We start from the raw sequence: 21,212 nt of genomic DNA, 5'->3' as shown, positions 1-21,212 counted from the left end.
AGTGAAAGCTTTGCAGATGAACAAAAGTTATCGACGCTGTGCTTGACGTGCATGCGGTAGAAATAATTTTGCATATCCAGGTCACAGTGGTTTGCCACTTCCCCATCGTGTTCGCCACAGCCCTGTGGGTTTTCGGAGACTGGGGAACAGGAAGGTCTCTCTCATGTGGGCCTGCACACGCCCCTCAAACCTTTTATGCGGCAGCCAGACAAGACAGGTTTGGCCGTTTACGTTGCTTTACAGACAGGCGCATGCTTTGCTTGTGGCACCCACTGGGGATGGCCCAGTCGGGTAGAAGCCTCGGGCTGTTCAGCTGCAGTGACGTTTCGAGAGTGCTGTACCAGGGCTGCTGCCCTCAGCCGAAAGGAATGTTTTCAGCTTTCCTCTAAGCCGTTGTGCGCCGTGCTGGTTTAATTCTTGTTTTTACTGGCGCTGAGTCTTTTTCTCTCCAGGAAGCACAGTCTCAATCTTAGCCCTTATTTTATCCTTAAATTGCGGGAGGGTGTCAGACTCTCTTTCATATACATACCGACGTTTGCAAGTCTTGCTGGGTTTGTTTCTTTTTTGGTTCTCTCTTTCTCCCTCTTAAAAAAAAAGGCTCCAAAATCCCCAGTACATTCTTCATGTTGCTCACAGTCTTAAAACTTCTGCTAAGTGACAACTTCGGGGGGCGGGGGGGGGGGAGGGACAGGGGGCAGGGAAGCTTGTTTGACTCATTTCTCCCCAAAATGTCATCGAGACGGTGCCAAAAAACCACTCAAATCCCATTTCCCTGTTTGAATCTGTCTTCTCTTTTTTTTTTCCCCTTCCCACCCATTCAAAACGGTTGCTAGGACTACGCTGGCCCAAACAGGGGCAAATACCACAGCTTCCATTTGTGGAAATGCAAAGCAGCTGGAATGATTCAGCCCTGGCCGGAATTGGGTGGCGGGGGAAGGTGGCTTCTCTTCCCAGCCAAAGCCTCGCTTTATTGCTGGCTTTCTCTTCCTTAATGTAATATTTAACATCTTGCTTCCTGATTTCATTAAGACCTGAATTAAATTGTCACCGCTGCCTGGACACAAAGACCGGATTGTGTATAATAATAGCTTTTGATTTACTTCAGATGCAATGCCGAGATGGCTGTTTCTGGCCTCTAAATGGCAGCAAATTGGTTCTGGAGGGTTTTCCGGGCAGCAAATTGGTTGTAATTTAAAAAATATATATTTTTTATTTCAAAAACACAGGGAAGAAACCCTGAGATAACTTTTTTTTAAAAAGGTGTACGTAAAATAAACACAAAAATAGAATAGCGATGGTGGATCTGCGCATAAGTTTCTATAAATGTTTCTAAACATCTAAAAATAAAGTCTGTGCACAGTTACTGTCTACATGCCACGTGCCCAGATATTGATATATTTCTAAGGTCTTCAGTCTGCTGATTTACTGGAGGTGGACTTTTATCTTTCCATCATTGTAATATAAGTCTTTTAGCTGTAGTAAAGGCATTGGAGGTCTAGTCACAGTTCTTCTGAGCTCTCTCAGCCCCACTCACCTCATAGGGTGTTTGTTGTGGTGGACGGGGAAAGGAGATTGTAAGCCCCACTGAGTCTCCTTACAGGAGAGAAAAGGAGATATAAATCCAAACTCTTCTTCTTCCTAGAAAAGCCTAGAAAAACCAAAAGCTTCCTAGAAAAGCCAAATGAGTAGACAATTAGACATTTGGTTGAATTTAGGCTGTTGAAATCAGGCCACTCCAGCTGTGGAGGCTTATCTGGTGAACCAGATTAGCCTGTGCACTCCCACACATGCCAGCTGGGTAACCTTGGACTAGTCACAGCTTTTCGGAGCTCTCTCAGCCCCACCTACCTCACAGGGTGTTTGTTGGGGTGGGGAGCTGGGAAGGGCAAGGAGATTGTCAGCCCCTTTGAGTCTCCTTACAGGAGAGAAAGGGCGGATATAAATCCAAACTCTTCTTCTTCTTCTTCTTCTTAGGTTGTCTCTGCCCACATTTGGGTTCTTGGTCCTTTTTTAAGCGGCATGTTTCTGGCCCTCATTGTGAATTGAAGGGTTTGCTTAGATAATGTGGTAAGAAACATTTAAGCGATGGAAATGAGACGCACCCGTGATCCCAGCGGATCCCAGGCTGTCGGTTTTAAGTCATCACTGCTTTTATTGATTTTGCAGTCGTAACATTTTCAGCATGCAAATGTTGTTGGTCAGGGTGGCTGCCAAGTCTGCTTGGGTCATCAAAATAGAGTGGAAATGCAGGCACCTCCTGTCCTGAGCCAGAGGTGGGATCCAACCAGTTCTCATCACTTCTCTAGAAGTGGTTACTAATTTTTTCTGAGTGCCGAGAAGGGGTTACTAAAGCAACCTCCCTGCCCAATAGGGACTGGAGGTGTGACTGTTTGAATCCCACCACCATCGGAACCTGTTATTAAAATTTTTGGATCCCACCACTGTGCTGAGCATCCTTTGTTCTTCCACATCCCCGTTTCACATGTGTGGCTTTCAGTTTGCTTAGTGCAGGGGTGTCCAAGTCTGGGGATTCAGATGTTCATGGATTACAGTTCCCATCAACCCCTTCTGGTATGGCCAATTGGCTGATGGGAATCATAGTCCATGAACATCTGAAATGCCAGAGTTGGACACCCTGGCTTACTGTAATTGGTGAATTTTTAGCTTGTGTTCTATGACAGGCAGGTTCCCCATAGCCTTTGGTGCTTCAAGAAACCACTGCTGCTGGGGAAATGGCCCTGTTTGTTCCCCAAATCATAGTTATAATTTCAGGTTTCTTTTTCTATGCTGTAATCAAGGGGTCAAAGTTAATTATTCTGATTTATCATGCTGGTGGATTTGTAGCTAAAGATGCACAGCCACCTCCCCCACCCCCACCCCAAGTTGAAGTTCCCTTTTCCCCTCTGTTTGCTTGATTCAAAAGTTGTTGAGTTTTAGGTTCTAATCTGCGGCTCTCCAGATGTCCATGGACTACAAATCCCATCAGCCCCTGCCAGCATGGCCAATTGGAGAGGTTTTGGTTTTCCCACACGTTTGGTGGTGGTCATTAGTTCTCTCTGGTTGCTTTTCTCTTTTTCTCCTGTGTGTGTGTGTGCTGCTACTCTTTTCATTGTTTCATGAATGATATGTATTTATTGATATTTCTATCTGGCCAAGGGTTCCCAACCTCTAGGTGAGGGCTGGAATTCTCCTGGAATTGTTTCATCAGGAAGTGATCTTTTACCTGGAGAAAATGGTAGCTTTTGAAAGAGAATAAGAGTTTGAATTTATTCACTGCCTTTATCTCCTGTAAAGAGACTCAAAGGGGCTTACAAACTCCTTCCCTTCCTCTCCCCAAAACAAACACCTTGTGAGGCAGGTGGGGCTGAGAGAGTTCTGAAGAACTGTGACTAGCCCAAGGTCACCTAGCTGGGAGGTAGGAGTGGGGAAACGAATCTGGTTCACCAGATTAGAGTCCGCCACTCATGTGGAGGAGTGAGGAATCAAACTCAGTTTCTCCAGGTTAGAGTCCACCTGCTCTTAAACCACTGCGCCATGTCGGCTCTCAGGAAAACTGACTCTATTATATACCACAGAGTCTAGGTGAAACAGAAATCCCCCCCAGGTACTGTACCCAAATCTTCAGGAACTTCTCAAGCCAAAGCTGGCAACCTTAGTTTGGCTAGTTTCTATTTTAACTGTGCCAACAGTTATTGATTTTGTTGTATTTTTGTAATGGAGGTGAGCTTGCCTTAGGAGCTGGGGCGGGCGGGCAGGGTGGGGGTGGGGGGAGAGAGCCTGACTAACTCAATATTACTAAAGATCTGATCTTTTATTTTACTGAGGCTTTGTTTTTGCACTTCTGGCTTTGTGCGTGTTTGCTTTATTATTGAAGGATGGCAGGTGCTTTGAGCCCCTCCCACTTCTGAAACTGAGGGACTTGCTTGCCAGAGATTGGAAATAAAATGCAAGAGGTCCTTAAAATCTGGAAGGTGGCTGATAAGAATCTGGGGGGGGGTCCTCACTGAAGTATTTAGGTGTGTCCCTTCACGCAGCAGTAGCGGAAAAATCCTATTTTTATTCCCTGGGACTCCTATCCAGTTGGCTCTGATCTGGCAGGATAGTGGCGTTTCCACACTTCCCTTTGGTTTGGTAACGGCTCGCATGAGACCAGAAAAGAATGGATGAGTCAGAGAACGTGGCGTATCCTCTCCTTTCGCCCCTCACAGCTGAAAACATCCATGGGATTTCCCTCAATGGCTCTTTCCTGGCCTTTTTGTTGCTTTCCCCAAATGCAACAAGTTTCCAGTGGAGATTTCAAAAACCCTGCCAGCTTTCCACAACTCATCTTAGTGATTTTTCATATAACTATTTTAGGTGGCTGTTACTGTGCCAGACTCCAGGTGGGTCCACCCTAATCAAAATGGGAGGGGGGGAGGTGCACCAACAAATAGAGAAGAATGACTGCGCCAACTGAGCTGAATAGCACCACATGTTTGAAATAATTAAAGATTCTTTGTTCTGAATCATAAACTTACTGACCGGCGAACAAAAATTGGATGAGAAATCTCCTAAACATAAAACTTCTGGCAAAACATAGATATACCCTCTCCTTTTCGACCAGCAGCAGTGGCGTAGTGGTTAAGAGAAGGTGTGCTCTAATCTGGAGGAACCGGGTTTGATTCCCCGCTCTGCCGCCTGAGCTGAGGAGGCTTATCTGGGGAATTCAGATTAGCCTGTACACTCACACACACGCCAGCTGGGTGACCTTGGGCTAGTCACAGCTCTACGAAGCTCTCTCAGCCCCACCTACCTCACAGGGTGTTTGTTGTGAGGGGGGAAGGGACAGGAGTTTGTAAGCCCCTTTGAGTCTCCTACAGGAGAGAAAGGGGGGATATAAATCCAGACTCTTCTTCTTCTTCTTCTTCTTCTTCTAATATAAACTCATGTTCTGTGTACATCAAAGAATCCAACTCAAATGTTGTAGCAGCGATGATCACTGCTAGGGCATTTGAGTTGGATTCTTCGATATACATCGAACATGCACGTGTATTACATGGTTGTAAAGGACAGTCTATCCCTGTTTCTTGTATATTTCATGTGTGTAAAAGGAGAGAGTATATCCCTGTCTGTTTTGCCAAAAGTTTATGTTTAGGAGATTTTCTCATCCAATCAACCCCAGTTCTCCAGATTATAGAGTGCACCTGCTCTTAACCACTACATCACGCTGGCTCTCCATGAATCTCCTGACTGGAATTGTCTGCAGCTCTTCCTTCTAATGGAGAAGATCGCAGGGAACCAGGGCCTGTTATGCCTGACAGCTCCCAACCTGGAAACAATTCTTTTCAGACTTGAGCAAACAAGAGTCGAGCTGTAGGACTGCCATCTTGATTCGATTTCCCTTGACTGACTTAACATTGGTGGTCTTGCTGCTTTGACTGAAGACGCTGCACAGAAGTAACAGAATTAAGGATGAGGAAACAATTAAAAGCCCACAACATTCCATGTAATGACAAGTCAAGACAACTGATCATATTGTCTGAGATTGTGGTGGTAATTTGGCAGACACAAATCCTAATATGCATCCTACAGTTCTGCTTCTTTCGCTCAGTCGCTATCCAGTTTGGTTACTGCCTGTCATGAGGGCAAGAAAGTCTAACATCCACAACATCCACATTTGGATACATTCAGACGTACATTCAGGTTAAACCCTTCATTTTCTCCAAAAAAAAGGGACTGACCAGAGTCCTCTACAAACTTTCTGCAGGTATCCAAGACAGCGGAATGCAGAAGCAGAACACAGGGCTAGTAAAAGGATCAGATGGACAATTTAGATCTGGGATGTGTACGCTTATAAAATGCTCATAATTACTTCCTTCCTCAATAAATGTAACTCAAACATGAACCAGTTTTGCTGGACAGGAGGAGGAATATTTGGACAAACACCTCAACCTGCTAGCGGAGGGTCTAGCAGCACCTCTTGGAGCACAGGTGTCAAACTCGCGGCCCTCCAGATGTTAATGGACTACAGTTTCCATCACCCCCTGACAGCATGATGCTGGCAGGGGATGATGGGAACTGTAGTCCATAACCGTAGTCCATAACAGGGGATGATGGGAACTGTAGTCCATAACCTATGTCTTGGAGGGTCTGCTTTGGCCTCTGGACTGCCAGTTATTGACCTCTGAACAATCAGAAAGTCCTTGCTGCATCCGGCCAGAGGGGCAAGGCACGAATCAAATTGTCTGTTGTGAGGACACCGGTGCTTTGCCAAGAATGCTCTGAAAACCTGCCCAAACCTCACGTGTGTTTCTAAGCAAGCCGATTGTTTGTTTCTCAGGTATAGCTTTTAGTGGCATACAGCAGGAGACTAATTTAGCTATAGGAAGGAAACCTCCTGATTTTCTGCAGTTTAACTTTCAATGGTTGAGTTTATGCCAACTGTACAAGCCCGGGTTTAGAGGGAAATCATCCAGACTCAGGAACCCAAAGTGGTAATATTCTTCCCTTTTATGAGTAGGGTCGTGATTGGGAAATGAATAATTGCGATCTGTACTGGGGTGGGACGCTTCATTTCGCAGTCCTGAGGAGAATCCCAACTCTGGTACAGCCACATGATAGCAACTGCTTGTGGGGGTTTGCTGGTCTGGTACCCAGTCCTGGGTGCTATCACAGGCGGAGTGGCACAGGCCTCACATTCGTGAAAGGCCTCAAAGAAGGCACTTTGAAGAACAACCTTGAGGAATAGAAATGGTGCCTTCTTTTTTAAAACAATCTGAAATTCTTAATCAGGACAAAATAATTGCCAGAAGAGTTTGGATTTATAACCTTCTTTTCTCAATCACATGGAGTTTACAAGCTGCGTTCCCTTCCTCTCCTCACAGCAGACTCCTTGTGAGGCAGGTGGGGCTGAGAGAGTTCTGAGGGAACAGTGACTGGCCTGAGGTCACCCAGCAGGCTTCATGTGGAGGAGTGGGGTATTAAACCCAGGTCACCAGATTAGAGTCCACCACTCTTAACCACTATACCACAATAGTGTGCTACGAATCCCCAGATGTGCAGAGGAGTGTCGGCCCTGCACATGGCTAGATTTTCTCTGCTAATAATGGGTGCCTGAAGATCTCTCGGTATTTGATTTGCCTGTTTCTTTCATTTTTTCGCCTCCTGAAAGCCATGCCCTGAATGCCGGAGGGGAACATTCTTGTTTCTAGCTGCTGTTTGTGTAATCATCGAGCTCGGGTTTGTGTCACAAGGACAAAAATGCCCCGAAGAAGGAGGAAAAATATCAGGAGAGAAAAAAACAACTCATTGTTCTATCAAGGTGTCTTACCTTAATCCTGGAAGTCTTGACCTTTTGTTCCTAACTGAAGAGTGTCTGGGGCAGATGAAAAACAAACAGCACACAGGCCATATCGTCAAATTGCACAAAATAGCATCCTGCAGGCTACACATGGTTTGCTCCCATTTGTGCAGTGCCGTGGACAGATATGCTGGGAAGCAAACTGGGAGCTGATTTAGTTGCTGTCTAGCCTCTCCAAACCCCATTGCAGGCAAACTAACTGCTTTCAGAAGACTTTTTGAAGTAGTGCATGTCATGTATCTGTGGTCCTGTCCCCCCAAGATAAAAAAGATGGTTTCTCCAAATTCCTGTTTTTAAGCTTGTAAGTACCCTGTTTCCCCTAAAATAAGACCTACCCTGAAAATAAGCCCTAGCATGATTTTTTTTGGAATTTTTGGCGGATGCTTGAAATATAAGCCCTACTCCAAAAATAAGCCCTAGTTACAGATTTCCCGGCGCAGCTGATCTGGTCACTTGGGGGAGGGGGGGGCAAAATCATGGGGGGAAAAAATAAGACATCCCCTGAAAATAAGCCCTAATGCATCTTTTGGAGCAAAAAATGGATATAAGATCCTGCCTTATTTTTGGGGAAAGACGGGTATTTGGTGGCTTTAGTAAGTTAGAATTCAGTATTCCTTATACTGCTTTACTTAATCCAATTCCTGTAGCAGAAATTATTGTTAGGACTTTAGAATAGCTTTGTATAAGAATAGTCGTATTATTTCTTTGTTAAAATCATAATGTTGTGCTATGTTGGGACGGATGGTGTAGTCAACTATACAAAGAGGATGACAAATGGTGTTTTTGAGTAATCCTGTTTAGGGAACGACTGTGTAATTATTATTTTTTTTGTTACGTTATCTGTATGTACCTTTTAATATTTTTGAAACAAACTTATTTTAAATTTATATTAAATTAATATTAAACTTGTTAGGAACAAGATCCACCAGACCACGGCCACACAGCCCGGAAAACCCACCAGAACCAGTTGTTTTAAATTAAATGTAAAAAGAATTCAGAACTTCTGAAGCAGCTAAGACTGGGACAGTAACAGCGGAGGTTGCCCTGGGTCATTTTCCTGTTGTGTTTTGCTGCTTGCCAGGAAGGTGCCTTTCCGTGGCTATCTGTGGCTAGCTTGTTGGAGGAACAGGCACATGGTTCAGGAACAGATACGCTTTGCCGTCTCCAGCACCTCCATTTACAAAGATCTCTGATGGCAGGACTAGCGAAGCCACCTGACCAAAGCCTTAAGGGAACTGGAGCTAGAGCGTCAACCTGTGGCTCTCCAGTTGTTCGTGGACTACAATTCCCATCAGCCCCTGCCAGCATGGCCAATTGGCCATGCTGGCAGGGGCTGATGGGAATTGTAGTCCACGAACAACTGGAGAGCCACAGGTTGCAGACCCTGAGCTAGACAGAGTAGACAGGAGGGGCCAAGGGGACAGTCTCGGGACAGGGCAGGTATGTCCTTGAGCAGAAATCTAGAATGAGAGTCTTCTGCTTTTCGCCACAGGTCCCCCCTAGTTCAGCAGTGGCACATGTGACTTTGCATACACCGAGCCTCAGTCTCTGGCATCTCCACTTGCATAGTGCGGGTGTTGAAGGAACCCCTGGACAGTCCGAGCTTGAACAGACACTTGAAACTGGAACCGATGGTTTGACTCCAAAGAAGGCACCTTCGCATATTTCTGGCAAGCGTGCTTTCGAACGTGCTGTCGTTAACCAGATGGGAGTGCACTGCGTATGCTCAGAGGCCCTATGTTGCAGGACGCTTGTTTTTTACATGCTGGATTTGGCCCTCTCTTGCTCTGGTGCCGCCTTTCAACCGGGGTGCGGAGACCGATTTATCCCTCCTCCTTCAAAAGACGTTGCGCAATCGGAGCCGCCTCTCGGCCAGACAGCTCCCGTCCAGAGTGACTCCCTTGTTTGGCGCATTCCAGCCCTGCACGCCTGTTCTGTCTGCAACACAGAGCGTTTAGTCTTTCGCTTTCCATCATCTGTTTAGTGGGTGTCATTTTTTAAAACCAAAAAAACAGCTGCCTTTCGGTTTCCCGCTAGCTGCGTCTCTCTCGGTTCTGTTCCTTTTTACCCTCCTCCTCCATTCCCCCACAACTTCCCTCCCGCCTTCTTTTGTACTAAGTAATGGAAACTTGGATCGGAGCTGATTATAAACTTTGGATTTTCTCTTACCTCAGCCATATTTATAGCTTTCTGTCTGCTTCTCTACTGCCTCCTGCTGTCTCTCTCTCTCTCTCTCTCTCTTAAAACTGAAAAGCTTTTCATAAACCTCCGCCTTCACTTTGTTTCTCTGTACTGGTAAATATTACGGTTCAATAGAAATTATAGTCATATTTACCTGGTAGACTTCCTGCAGATTTATTTATGGATCTTTTTTATTTAATTAGACTGGTAGCCTGGCTAGTCTCAAGGGTTCAGTATGGATAGTTATGTGTGAATTAGCATACGTGATCTTTCCCTGTCAGGCTAACCATGTACAGAATATTTATACTGTGTCTCAGATGGAGATGTTGGTATGGTCAGTTGAGGTGCAGTGGTAGGGAAAATTGTATGCTTCCACGTTAGAATATAGTCCCGAACGAAGGTGAGAATTATCATTTGTTTTTACGTGTTGCCTTTGTCAAAACCATTATTTTGTGCATTATTGAACATTGTACTTTGATACAAGAGAATTTACAATACATTGAACAGTTATTATCAGTACTTGCCTTTTGCAAATTGGTAGCTGCTAAGACTCAGGCGGAGCGTTCTACAACAAAGAAGGTCCGACATGTTGAGTTCCATGGTAGAGGAATTTACAATCCTACTAATCATCTTTTTTTCTGAGACAGGATGTGATTAGTTCATTTTTATTCTGCTGTTCTCCCAAGGAGCTCAGAGCACAGCAGGGTGCATAATTCTCCCCTCCTTCATTTTTATCCTCACGACAACCTTGTGAGGTAGATGAGGCTGAGGGTGTGTGACTGGCCCAGGGTCACCAAGTGAGCTTCCAGGGCAGAGTGTAGATTTGAACTCAGTTCTCCCATATCCTGATCTTACTCGGCTTCCATGAGCAGCTCAGGCTGCTGCTTTGGAGAGCCTGCAGCAGAAGAGAGTTCTGAAGTGTACTCACCATGTCACAACCAGCGTGGTGTAGTGGTTAAGAGCAGGTGCACTCTAATATAGAGAATCGGGTTTGATTCCCTGCTACCACTTGAGCTATGAAGGCTTATCTGGGGAACTTGATTAGCTTGTGCACTCCAACACATGCCAGCTGGGTGACCCTGGGCTAGTCACAGTTCTTTGGAGCTCTCCCAGCCCCACCCACCTCACAGGGTGTTTGTTGTGGGGGCAGGGAAGGGAAAGGAGATTGTGAGCTCCTTTGAGTCTCCTTACAGGAGAGAAAGGTGGGATATAAATCCAAACTCTTCCTCCTCCTCTTCCTCTGCTTCTTCTGTTGTCAGTGATTTTTTATTAAGGACTTAGGCAAAAGTTTGGCTGATTAGAAAAAGAAAACTGTTCAAAGATATTTGTTTTTTATTGCACCAGTTGGCCAAATAGAAGCAATTGGGGTGGGGGGGAGGGAGGATTCCTGGAACTCCTCACTTGCTCACCACCTTCTCGTGCGCACTCCAAGAAACTCAGTCAGGGGACACAGCAGTTCAATTGCTGAGGACGTGCTGAAGGTCTCTCCTCCTCCAGTTCTCTTCAGAAAAGGGGTTTGTAAACAGGGACTTTTGCAAACATAATCACAGTTCCAGATCCTGTTGTCCAAAACGAAGTTCACAAATTTATTAGCAAAAACTGTCAAGGTTAAAAGTCAGCTCTCCACGTAATATATCAAAACTTAAAAGATTTATTATTACTACTACTACTACTACTACTACTACTACTACTACTACTACTACTACTACTACTACTATTATTATTATTATTATTATTATTATTATTATTATTATTATTATACACATAACAACACAGCACAAGTGTCTGGAATTCATCTCTGAATATCGAGTCCTTCCCAAGGACCTAGGATATTAGAGGTATTTGCGTAGAATGTGTGCAGTTCCTAGAAGTGCTGCTTTCTGCAGCATGTGGACTGATGTTCTGTCCAAGTTAGGCTTTCCAGATGTATTATTATTATTATTATTATTATTATTATTATTATTTATTATTATTATTATTATTATTATTATTATTATTAATTGGGTTTATAGACCGCCCTCCCCCGAAGGGCTCAGGGCATTATCCAATGCAAAAGTATTGCTCCCAGCCACAAAAGCTTAGGGACGAACAAAAATAACAACCCGCTCTTGGTTAGAACACAGACACCCTCTCTTACTTCCCAGCTGTCTTAAAAAGCCAATTACTCCACTCAAGGACAGGACTACCCCTTCCATCACTGAACCATTTTCAGGTGTGATTAGGCAAAGAGCAAAATTGCAGGAGGCAGCTCGTCAGGTAAAGTCAACCCTCATGCAGAAGGTCAATCAGGGAGAACTCAGAGTTGGTCAACTAAATTGACTGGGTTAAAAAAATGGACGTGTGCGTCATCAAAATCTTTAGCTGCCGTCTTAAAATGTATTGATGATGGGTAAACTGATGTACAACTTAATAGGCAAACACATCTCTTATTGTTGAAGATACTCTGATATTTTTCAGTTCAATCTTTGTTATAGTAACAACCCCCCCACCCCCACCCATGACAAGCTGGTGCCCTTCCCTCAGCCCTGCAGATTAAAATTGTCCTCAATAGATTAATCAACTGAAACTTAAGTTGATTGTGCTCTATCCAGGCCAATTTTAATTGGTGGAGCCGAGGGCTAGTTCATACTGGGGCTCCAATCTGCCTAGATGTCTTACGTCTGTCTCCCTCTTCATGCCGTGGTCGGTTGGTGAACAGTTTGCTGTTGCTCAGAGGCACTCTTGCTTCTTTCCTGTGTTCCTGGCGTGAGGGGTATATGTTTGGGGAAGCCCTGGCTGCGTCTGGGAATCAAGCAGGTCAGCCCCTTCTGAGCTCAGACTAGGTTTAGTGATTATGTGCGGCAGCTCCGAAATGTAGGCCAGCTCTGTAATCCCCAAATTCCAGCTGGAGGGGAGAGGGTTGAAGCTGAGAGAGAGAGAAACTCAACTGAGGTCCACCTAGCACGTCTGTGGCAGAGTCAAATTTTGAATCCTGGATCTTAGAGCTTTTTGCTTAGTTTCCCTCATACCCTGCGTGGAAAATTCCAGGTAGATGCTGTTCCACTTTTCCACCTGAGCCCTGGTTCTGTTCTGATTTCGGCCTTAAGAACATAAGAACAAGCCAGCTGGATCAGACCAGAATCCATCTTGTCCAGCTCTCTGCTACTCGCAGTGGCCCACCAGGTGCCTTTGGGAGCTCACATGCAAGATGTGAAAGCAATGGCCTGCTGCTGCTGCTGCTGCTCCTGAGCACCTGGTCTGCTAAGGCATTTGCAATCTGAGATCAAGGAGGATCAAGATTGGTAGCCATAGATCGACTTCTCCTCCATAAATAATAATGTATTGATGATGGGTAAACTGATGTACAACTTAATAGGCAAACACATCTCTTATTGTTAAAGATACTCTAATATTTTTCTTATAATCTATAGGAGCTGGTCATAAAATCAAATACAAGGTGGGATTTCAAACAAGCTTTGCCTGATCAGCAAAATATTTAACGGGCATCCAAGTTTACAAGATCATAAGCACTGACCTTTGGGAGGCTGCCTGTGTGTGTTTGGTTAAGCCTGGATAAGTCTTCTGCAGTGGGCCGTGAAATGGTGGCTCTGACAGAGACAGGAAATATCAACGTGTGAACTTGCACTGTCACACAGCTTTATCCGCACCACATTTCCAAGGGTCCTTGAATTCCTTTTCTGTGTGTGTCTTTGGTATTGCATGCTGCTGCATGCATTGAAGGTCTGTGTTGCGTTGTGTACACGCTGTGTTAGAAATAGTCACAATCTCTGTTGGGTAACCCGCATGAGTCTTTTCCCTGAGACACTCAATGGAGTTTGTTATGGTCGATGTCTGGGCGGGAAATTGCCTCATGATCATTTTGTGGAGGGTGGGTATGGAATCTCTCCTTCTAGTACAGTTTTGCCCCGCTCTGCTCCAGGTGACCCACACAGGGTGACCCACACAGTTCTCATTTTGCCTTCACAATGACTTTGTGAGGGATGTTAAGCTGAGACACAATGACTGACCCACGGTCACTTCTTTGGCCGGGTCTCCCAAATTCTCATTTGATTATAACCATTGTACTGCGCTGGAAATGGGCGTGCCAAACAGGCGGCATATGGTCTTTGAAGATCATTTTGGACTGTGCTGCAGTTTTTCATGTCATCCAGGGAAAGGGGAGACATAGCAGAGGCTTATAAAATGTTGCATGGCATAGAGAAAGTAAACAGAATTTTTTCTTCTCCAGAACAGGGAGTTACCAAATGAAACTGATGGGCAGCTGAGTCGCTTCATTACCTTAGGAATTTGCTGCCACAAGATGCAATGAGGTTTTGAGAGTCGATTCAGATTCACAGAGGGTAACCCTGTCAATGGCTATTAGCAATGATAGCTAAGTGGAGCCTGCATGGTCAGAGGCAGTATACCCAGTGGTGTGATTCAGCAGGTTCGCACCACTTTGGCAGAACTGGTTGTTAGAATGGTGCTTGTAAACAACCAGTTGTTAAATTATTTGAATTCCATCACCGGAACCGGTTGTTAGGTTATTGGAATCCCATCACCAGAACCGGTTGTTAAATTATTTGAATTCTGCCACTGATTATACCTCTGAATACCATGGGGACAGCAGGGACAAAGGACTAATTCCTTCGTATTCTGCTTATGAGTTTCCTAAAGACATGTGGCTCGCCACTGTTGGAAAGAGGAGGCCGGGCTGCCTTTGGACAGATCCAGCAAGACTCCTGTTTTATACATCCTTGTATTGGAGAACTTAACTTGCATTCTGCAGACAGAGGGATATTCCTGGCCCTCCATGTGTCTGGAGGGTGAGTTCAAAGGATCCCTGCCACCTCAGATATGTAGAGGCTCATTTACTTATTTAAATATGCTGGATTTTTTTATCATGTGTTCAAACTCCTGTAGCAGGTTGAAATAGCGCTTGGAAGCATTGTGCCAGCAATTCTGGGTTCAGAGGCAGGAGAACAAATAGGGAGGGCTGTCTCCTTCTAGGGTTCAGAATTTCCTAGGTGGCCACTGCTGGGCCAGTCGTAGTCCCATTCAGTAGGATTCCTGTTGTGCTGTCATCCGTCTTGCGATGTCCATGTAGCGGAGTTACAGCTTCTCACAAGGTCTCTGAGATACAGACTTAATGGACACCTCCCTCTTCCTTTTGCTTTTTAGGAACACCAAGAAGGAAGGGGACCTGTTGGCGGCCCAGGCCCGCCTGAAGGATGTTGAGGCCCTTCTGAACTCCAAGGAAGCTGCCCTCACCACTGCTCTGGGGGAGAAGCGAAATCTGGAAAATGAAGTCCGTGATCTGAAAGCCCAGTTGCTCAAGGTAAATGACCCCCCAAATCTGTCTAGGATTCCTCGGCCAGGGGTGAAGCAAACTGGCCTGAGCTGTTTGGGATCCCCCTAACTTGTGCTTGGTTGGCAGGGATGAGTTTGAAAAGCGGGTGAGTGACACCATTGCAGCCAAAACAACAGTCTTGTGGTACCCAAAAGTCTGGTGGATTTATTGTGGCACTGAAATAGACCCTGGCATCCAAAAGGCTATGCCAAAATAAGCTTGTTAGTCTTCCACATGCCAGAAGAGTCTTGGTGATTTAGGAATCATAGAGTTGGAAGAGACCGCAAGGGCCATCAAGTCCAACCCCCTGCAATGCAGGAACACACAATCAAAACACTCCTGACAGATGGCCTCCAGCCTCTCTTTAAAAACCTCCAGAGAAGGAGACTCCACCACACTCCGAGGTAGTGCATTCCACTATCCAACAGCTCTTACTGTCAGGACGTTTTTCCTGAGGTTTTGGTGGAATCTCTTTTCCTTCACATTGAACCCATTACTCCAAGTCCTAGTCTCTGGAGCTGCAAAAAGCAAGCTTGCTCTCTCTCCAACGTGACATCCCTTCAAATATCTAAACATGGTTATCATATCACCACTTAAAACCTTCTCTTCACCAAACTTCCATTTTGGTTGCCCTCCTCTGGACCTGTTCCAGTTTGTCAGTATCAATGAAGAAGTTTGATAGCCTTGAAAACCCACCTTTTTTGCTACACACCTGTGGATACACAACTGCATTTTAGGGCAGTCAAAGAATTTTGGTCCATTAATCTAACAAAGTGTGCTCAGTTTAGACTGAATCTCTACTTCCACTTTGTGCCAAAGCTCAGTTGCTACTAGAGCTTTGTTAAGGAACTTGTCTTCAGAAGAGGCCACATCGGCCAGCCGGGGGAGAGCAGAGTACACAGTCTGTGCACAACAACTTCCTCGATTTAGGAATGAAAAAGAAAATAGTGCTGAAAGAGCCGACCGCAGGACACAGACAGCAGATTGTCTCACTACCTCCCTCCTGTGTTCAAACAAGCTCCCTGCAACTCAAAATCTTGGCAAGGTAGAAGGTGGTGCAGCTAATGTTTGGTCACGTGCTGCCTGCCTGCCCACCATGCACTGCTCCTGCACACTCGAATGAATGTGCTTTGAGTGAAAATGTGAGGAGGTGGCCTTGGACAAAGTGACGGGCTGAGAATGAAACTCCACAACTGTGGCAAAAGGGCCCTTTTCTTTCCCTTTTAAAAAGAGCCCCCCTCCCTTAAGTTTCAGAGCCTAGCTTTCCATGCCAAGGGCCAAGATGAGTGCCGCAACGCCTCCTGTCTTCATAGGCCAGACCTGTGAGTTTGCTTCAGGTTGCTGCACTCCCCAAAAAAGAGTCACTTAGGAGACTGGAAGCACATTCCCTACAAGAGAAGGGTAGCTTTTTTAAAAGTTTCATTCGGGGAGGGTACGCAGCAGGGATCCACAGAGTAATGCTTGGTGTAGTGATGACAGGAGCAAGGAGTATTTCCTTCCCGGTTCTTGTGCAACGGGACAGGAGTCGCCCCATAATACTGGTCCGAAGTGCTACACTGAGGGTAGACAAAGAACTTGTGGTGTCGGCTACCATGAGACATGGTGAAGTCCACTGGCAAAGATGTCTTTAAAAGGGTGTTTGATCCATACATGGAAGAGGATTAGTCTGACAGACTGTGTAGCTGAATGAACCTGCCTGTTCATGAGCACTGAGTGTATCTCTGAATTCCTGTTCTGGAGTATAAACAGTGGGGCAGAGATGTTGCCTCCGTATCCTCCCGGCGATGTTTCTGGAGGCATGCATAAGGAATAGGGTGTGGAGCTAAATAGACTTTCACCCTGATCCAGCAAGGCTCTTTTTAGCCTCTGCCCAACTGTGCTGTTGTCCTGATTTTTCCCTCCACATGGCCAGTTACCAGGAGTCACGGCTCCGTGTTTCTCCCGAAGCAATTGAACAGACAAAGCTACAATCTTGTGTCCTGCCACCGACTATACAGAGATCCTGCCAGCTTAGATCATAAACTCATAGAGTTGGAAGAGACCCCAAGGGCCATCAAGTCCAACCCCCTGCAATGCAGGAACACACAATCAAAGCACACCTGACAGATGGCCATCCAGCCTGTCTTTAAAAAACTTCCAAAGAAGGAAATTCTTCTTCCACCACACTCCAAAGTAGTGCATTCCACTGTTGAACAGCCCTTACTGTTGGGAAGGTTTTCCTGATGTTTAGGTGGAATCTCTTTTCCTTCACCTCCAACCCATTCCTCCTGGTCCTAGTCCTTGGAGCAGCAGAAAACAAGCTTGCTCCCTCACCAATTTTTCACTCCTTCAAATATCTAAACATGGCTATCATGTCACCTCTTAAACCTTCTCTTCACCAAACTAAACACACCCAGCTCCCTAAGTCCCTCCTCGCCAAGCTTCAATCAGCCTGTTTGGTAAGAGCTGCCCTTCTTCCTATTCATCTGTGATGCATCGTTTTTCTTTTCCTCCTTCCCCAGCTGGAAGCGGCTTTGGCCGAGGCCAAGAAGCAGCTTCAGGATGAGATGCTGCGGAGGGTCGATGCCGAGAACAGGTTGCAGACCCTGAAGGAAGAGCTGGATTTCCAGAAGAACATCTATAGTGAGGTGAGTGGGTGTCCCACAGAGGGACCCAAGCTTTGCTTGGACTGTTGCGCCCTCTAGTGCTTAGATTCCAATCGTTGTGGGGCTACGGATCAAGTCAGCTGAGAAAATCAGGTCAGGGCCTGGCTTTTGTAAGCTGTTGCAGTCCTTGAGGGCGTGGGCTTCCGCTTCATCTTGGTGTCAAGCCGCAGTTCTGTGGACCGATTCAGACTCTGTAACTCTGGGTTTAGAAGTCTTTATTGATAGACATCGGTTGGCCAGAGGAAAAAAGCCAGTTCTGAAAACTGCCTTGAAGAACCCAGATATATCAAATCCTCCCTTTGCCTTTCCCCGTCCCAATTCCACACCTCCATCCCACACGGCCCAAAGCTTTACAGAAAGGGATGCAAGACAGGCTCAAGGTCATGAACACAGGGATGAAGCCGCCACCTGGCCCCAGGCACATCTACTTCGTCACACTAGGCAAAAGCGAAAGTAGCCATATCTTTCTCTTAGCCTTAGCTTAATAGTCTTAGCGAAAGTAGCCTTATCTTTCTCTTAGCCTTTGCGGGATGCTGTAACAAAGGTTGATAAACTAGTATTCTTTGGGAAAACATTCCAGGTTTCTTGGGGCTGTGACAAGAAAGGCCCCGCTTCTCATAGAATCCAGTTGAAGCCACTGCAGGGCCTTGATCACATCCCTTCCTTCTCCTGCAGGAGCTTCGCGAGACCAAACGTCGCCACGACACCCGCCTGGTGGAGATTGACAGCGGCCGCCAGCAGGAGTTTGAGAGCAAGCTGGCTGAGGCCTTACAGGATCTGAGGGGCCAGCATGAATCCCAGGTCCGACTCTACAAGGAGGAGCTGGAGAAAACTTACAGTGCCAAGGTAACATGCTCACCCCCTCTCACTCGAGGGTCCAGCAACAGGAAGTGGGGAAGCTACCAAGAGCACAGAGCATCTTCAAAGGCATTCGTTGCAGCAAGGGCCTAACTTAGGGATTCCTAAAGTGGGCGGTACTGGAGAACTGGGTTTGATTCCCCGCTCTGCCACTTGAGCTGTGGAGGCTTATTTGGTGAACCAGATTAGCTTGTGCACTCTAACACATGCCAGCTGGGTGATCTTGGGCAAGTCACAGTTGATTGGAGCTCTCCCAGCCCCACCCACCTCACAGGGTGTTTGTCGGGGGGAGGGGGGAGAAGGAAAGGAGATTGTAAGCCCCTCCTACAGGAGAGAAAGGGAGGCTATACATCCAAACTCTTCTTCTAATGTGGGAAATTTAAAATGCCATGAGAGCCTGATCCTGTCATGGTCCAGCCCACATATTGGGTCCTTGGAATGTTTTTAAATTGCCCCCATTAGTCTCTAAAAGGGCGTTTTAAAATACAGCCCAGAGTGTGTCGTACCTGGAAATCCTCTCATGTCTAGTTTAGCCCTGAATTCCACTCCTTTTGGGGATGTCTCTGGCTACTGTAAAAAGAAGCAGCTACTTCTGTCAATAGCTCGGCGACGAATTCTGGGGCATCCTTTGTTCACCTTAGCTGACCTTCTGATTTTTGCCTGTTGGGCCATTTTTACGAATATAGTATCATCAGCATACAGGGCAGCCATTACTGAATTCTGCAATCTGAAAAATAGAGGCGCCTGCCCCTAGAGGCAGAGGCGGGGTTACCAGGGGGGAGGGTGCGCACCATGCACCAGGCGCACGGCTTTGGGTCACGAGGGGGCAGAAAATTCCCCCCTCCCCCTTCGGTGCCCCCCCCCACACACACACACTTACTTCAGCAAACGGAGCAGGCTGGAGAAGAGGCCTGCCTGTGTTCCCTTCCAGGCTACAAACAACCTGGTGGGAACTACATTTCCCAGGGTCTTGCAGGGGTGGGGTGGGAAGCCAGAGTGTGCACTGGGTGTATCTAGAGAAAATGTAGCCTGGTTCAAAATCTGAGTTTTCTGCCCCCCCGCCCCCCGTCCCCCCCTTGGTATGGGCCACTGCCCTTCCCCACCACAACCAAACATTTTTTTGCCCCAGGTCATGAAGTCAATGTATGGACCCGGGGGGAAGCGGGAGGGGTGTGGGGGGCGATTTTCCACCCCCCGCATGACAAAATGGCCACAGCCTAGGGACATTTGAGTAGGCCCTTCCTCCCCCCAGAAGTTTACATTCTAACTGCTGGAGGCAACTTGATGGCAGTTGTATCAGCCAGAGCTGATGGGTAACCACTGTGGCCCACTGGTTAAATGAGCAAGATGCAGAAAAACTGGGTTCGATTCTCAACCTCTCCAGGGAAAAGATCTCATGTGGCAGACGTCTCCTGGGAGAATCGGAGTTGGCTGTACTAAGCCAGTGATCCAGCTCGGCATAAGGAAGTCCATAAGATCTGGGGAACGGAAACGAAGGCTTTGTGGGGAAAGGTGGGGCTTTTAAGGACGGGTGTGGAGCAGGAGAGAAAGTGGGCACCATGCAGGTGTATCGGAAGGGAGCTGGTGTAAAAAGGAGAGAACTGGTAGTGACTTATGGGGAACAAAGGGTGTAAAGAGAAAGTGTGGGACAACCACAGACAGGCAGTTCAAGATTTAAGTAAAAAACAGTAAAACATTTTAGATAATAAAAGAATAAACTGAGAAATAAAAGCTAAGTAGGGTCAAACTTATTTAAAAAGGTGCTCAACCGCTCAGCATGGCAGCCAAAGGTTAAGTATTTATCAGGTGGTGGTGTTCAGAAGGCAGCTTGCCTTGGGTTTACACAAGTCCAACCCACGTCACAGGGCTTGGCATTTTCGGCTTGTTCTGTTCATACCCTCCCGCGTCTCATTGTGATTCGACTTCCTTTCCAGCTGGAGAACGCCAAGCAGTCCGCCGAGAGGAACAGCAGCATGGCGGGAGCGGCCCACGAGGAGCTGCAGCAGACCCGCATCCGCATCGACACCCTGTCGGCTCAGCTCAGCCAGCTGCAGAAGCAGGTAAGGCTGGCAGGAAAGGCTGATGGCAGAAGGCAGTTGGTGCAGGCAGCGCTTTGAATACAGGCCTCTCGGAGTGCCTGCAGTTTGTGATCAGTATCAGATGCCTTGACCTGGAGCGTTCCATTTGGACATTGCCAAGTAAAGCTCATGCTAACATTGACATCAGAGGCCAAAAACAAAAGCATGCATGATCCTCCACAGCACACTTAAATGCTGTCTGTTTAACTCCAAGACACTTCGGTTGATGCATTTGCTCTTTGGTTTAAAGTTTCATCGTGTTCTGAGAAAATGCAGTTAAGTCTCACTTGATTCTCTATTTTTTGCTGTGGTGATGGACAGATCGGCCAAGAGCTAGCAGGGGGCCCATGAAACTTGCTCCCATCCTTCCCCCCCCCTTTCCCCCTGTTGCTGTCTGGCACGACTCACTTTGAATCATGGAATCATAGAGTTGGAAGAGGCTCCAAGGGCCATCAAGTCCACCCCCCCCCCCCCCCCCGCAATGCAGGAACACCCAATCAAAGCACTCCTGACAGATGGCCATCTAGCTTCTCTTTAAAAACCTCCAAAGAAAGATGGCCATCTAGCTTCTCTTTAAAAACCTCCAAAGAAAGAGACTCCACCACACTCCAAGGTAGTGCATTCCACTGTCGAACAGGACTTACTTTCAGGACGTTTTTCCTGATGTTTAGGTGGAATCTCTTTTCCTTCACCTTGAACCTATTACTTCTGGTTCTAGTCTTTGGAGCAGCAGAAAACAAGCTTGCTCCCTCACCAACATGACATGCCTTCAAATATCTAAA

General features: G+C 46.5%; 1 protein-coding gene across 3 annotated transcripts in view; it reads left to right on the top strand.

Moving 5' to 3' along the window:
• The window catches only part of LMNA (lamin A/C), a 143,082-nt gene that overhangs the window by 112,702 nt on the left and 9,168 nt on the right, over positions 1–21,212 (top strand). For all 3 annotated transcript variants that reach the window (XM_048513069.1, XM_048513060.1, XM_048513051.1), the window contains 4 exons: positions 14,681–14,837; positions 17,351–17,476; positions 18,170–18,340; positions 20,287–20,412. In XM_048513069.1, the coding sequence (XP_048369026.1) occupies positions 14,681–14,837; positions 17,351–17,476; positions 18,170–18,340; positions 20,287–20,412 (580 nt within the window). The remainder of the gene's footprint in view (positions 1–14,680; positions 14,838–17,350; positions 17,477–18,169; positions 18,341–20,286; positions 20,413–21,212) is intronic.

This window comes from Sphaerodactylus townsendi, linkage group LG01 (assembly GCF_021028975.2).
Source record: "Sphaerodactylus townsendi isolate TG3544 linkage group LG01, MPM_Stown_v2.3, whole genome shotgun sequence".
NCBI lineage: Eukaryota > Metazoa > Chordata > Lepidosauria > Squamata > Sphaerodactylidae > Sphaerodactylus > Sphaerodactylus townsendi.
The sequence above is the reverse complement of the archived record's forward strand: the minus strand, read 5'-3'. Positions and strand labels throughout refer to the sequence as shown.